Genomic DNA, 2,234 nt, shown 5'->3' with positions numbered 1-2,234 from the left:
GCCCACTCGACGCATGCCAAGGCGGCAGTCAGCCGCTGCCATCGTTTGCAGCGCACGGCCAGCTAACGAAGGAAGCGCCGCCCAACTGGGTGAATACAGCCTTCAAATACTCCTAAATGTGAATTCAAATGAAGATAAATACTCAACCAATTCATCTCAAGCTGCAAACTCCGCACAAACGCCACTGATCGCAAGTGTGTTTCACTGTTCAAAATTTCACCATAGCAGCCCCAGCAGTGTCTACGCGGGCACGCGCTCAAGACCCTCAAGTACAGACAGATCTGCATTTAATTCGTGAAATTTCGCGAGTACAATTCAAGTTTTAAGCCAAACACGCGTTCCAGTCCAGCTGGAAAGCTCGACTGCTTCCCAGACATGCAGACAGCCATCGCCGAGGCGGCTCGCGGCCGAGTTCCAGTTCGGCATGACGGTAAGCGAGAAAGCTGCTAAATTGTTGCAGCAAATTGCACGAATCTGCATTGTAAGCACGTTTACCTTTCACTTTAGTTGAAATAAGTGGGCTGAAGTGACATTTTCCACTCGCTTTCTCTCCCGCAGGCCGCCTGTTGTATGAGTGGGAACAAGACCTGACGGATGTTCATATTTATCTCAAACCACCACCAAAAACAGAAGCCAAGGAAATCTCTGTGCGAATTTCCCCCAATAAGTTGGCCGTTGGCCTCATAGGAAAGCCGCCTCTGTTTGACGTGAGCGCCTCCTCAGTTTCAGCTTTCTTGAATTGTTCCTGCTGCTTCCAAGCCCGGAATCCCGGAATCTCGGATTCAATTCGCGTTTAAAACCTCTTTAATGGTTTTATCTTGCTTTTTAATCTTTTAAACTTCACAAATTGGAGGATTTTCGCCAAAAGGACCTCGGGATTCTTGTGTCTTCAGGAGGAACTGTCTTCCACAGTTGAAACCGCCGCGTCTTTCTGGATGATGGGTGAGCAAGATCGCCCCAAAGCGAAACTCCAGCAGCAGCACTTTTATCTATTTATGAATTAATTATTTAATTTATTTAAATAATTAGTTAAATGCGGAATCAGACAGGAAATAAAGGTGAAAAGCGCCTCTGTCAGTGGGAAAAGTATTTCGTCGTGGAGCGTTGCAGCACTAAATGTGAACAGCTTTCGCTTTCTGACTCAGTTGCACTCATAGCTGCAGACGAGCAAATAAGATTTGATTCGTTTCAACAAATACAATTCTTTGATAAATATAATTATTATTAAACATAATTCTTTATTCAATCAATTTAGTTCATTTTTTTCTCAATTGTTCAGAAGATGGAGAGCTGCACATTCAACTCGGGAAAATGCGAAAAGGAGAAGTTTGGAAATCCGCGCTGAAGGGCCACGCGACTCTCAACCCCCTCGCTGCAGTGGGGCTTTTTTTGCATGCATTTCAAATTCAGTTTTTTTAATTTAATTCAGTTTCAGTTTTAAATTCAATTTAAATTCAACTTTTAATTTAATTTAAATTCAATTTAAATTCAATTTAAATTCAGTCTAAATTCAATTTAGATTCATTTTTTAATTTGATTCAAATTCAACTTTTAATTCAAATTCAACTTTAGACTCAGCTTTGAATTCCACTTTAAATTCCTTTTTAAATTCAATTTCAATTCAGTTTCAAATTCAATTTTAAATTCAATTTTAAACGTAATTTTAAATATAATTCTAAGATAAACTTTAATGTAGTTTTGTTTTATTTTTGTTTTTTATTTGGAACAAATGGGCTGCAGGAGGAAGTTCAGAAAAAACTCATGTTGGAGCGTTTCGGAGAAGAGGTGGGCTCAATAGAAAAGTGGAATAATAAAACATTTAATTTGGATCATTTTAACTAATTAATTAATTAATTAATTTATTTATTTATTTATGTACTTATTTATTTATTTATAGGAAATAAGCCAATAAGTGGGATAATAGAAGACTAAATTAGAATCATTTTTATTTACTCATGAAGGGAATAAGCCAACAAGTGAAATAATAGGTTTAATTAAAATCATTTTTATTAATTATTTATTTATCGAAAGAAATAAGCCAACAAGTGGAATAATAAAATATCTAATTTAAATCCTTTTTTATTTATTTTTTTAAATGAAATAAGTGCAACAGTTTAGGCGGGGCGTCTTAGTTGTGCGGAGTTCTGCAGCACCCGGGATTTGACTTTTCAGGTGCAACGTTTTCGGGTGAGCTTTTCCTTTCCCTCTTGTCGCTGCTTTTGCTGCTGCTGCCG

General features: G+C 37.9%; 1 protein-coding gene across 1 annotated transcript in view; it reads left to right on the top strand.

The window, feature by feature from the left end:
* Positions 1-375: 375 nt before the first annotated feature.
* ETH_00043855 (nuclear movement domain-containing protein, putative) overlaps positions 376-2,234 on the top strand; it is a gene marked incomplete at both ends in the record, with an annotated part of 2,368 nt that continues 509 nt past the window's right edge. Inside the window, 6 exons of the mRNA XM_013373779.1 lie at positions 376-430; positions 559-707; positions 894-942; positions 1,280-1,377; positions 1,741-1,785; positions 2,151-2,187. Of these exons, the coding sequence (XP_013229233.1) occupies positions 376-430; positions 559-707; positions 894-942; positions 1,280-1,377; positions 1,741-1,785; positions 2,151-2,187 (433 nt within the window). The remainder of the gene's footprint in view (positions 431-558; positions 708-893; positions 943-1,279; positions 1,378-1,740; positions 1,786-2,150; positions 2,188-2,234) is intronic.

This window comes from Eimeria tenella, genomic scaffold, assembly GCF_000499545.2.
Source record: "Eimeria tenella Houghton genomic scaffold, Eth_scaff1727, whole genome shotgun sequence".
In the NCBI taxonomy this organism is placed as follows: Eukaryota; Apicomplexa; class Conoidasida; order Eucoccidiorida; family Eimeriidae; genus Eimeria; species Eimeria tenella.
This window is presented reverse-complemented; position numbering and strand designations above follow the sequence as displayed.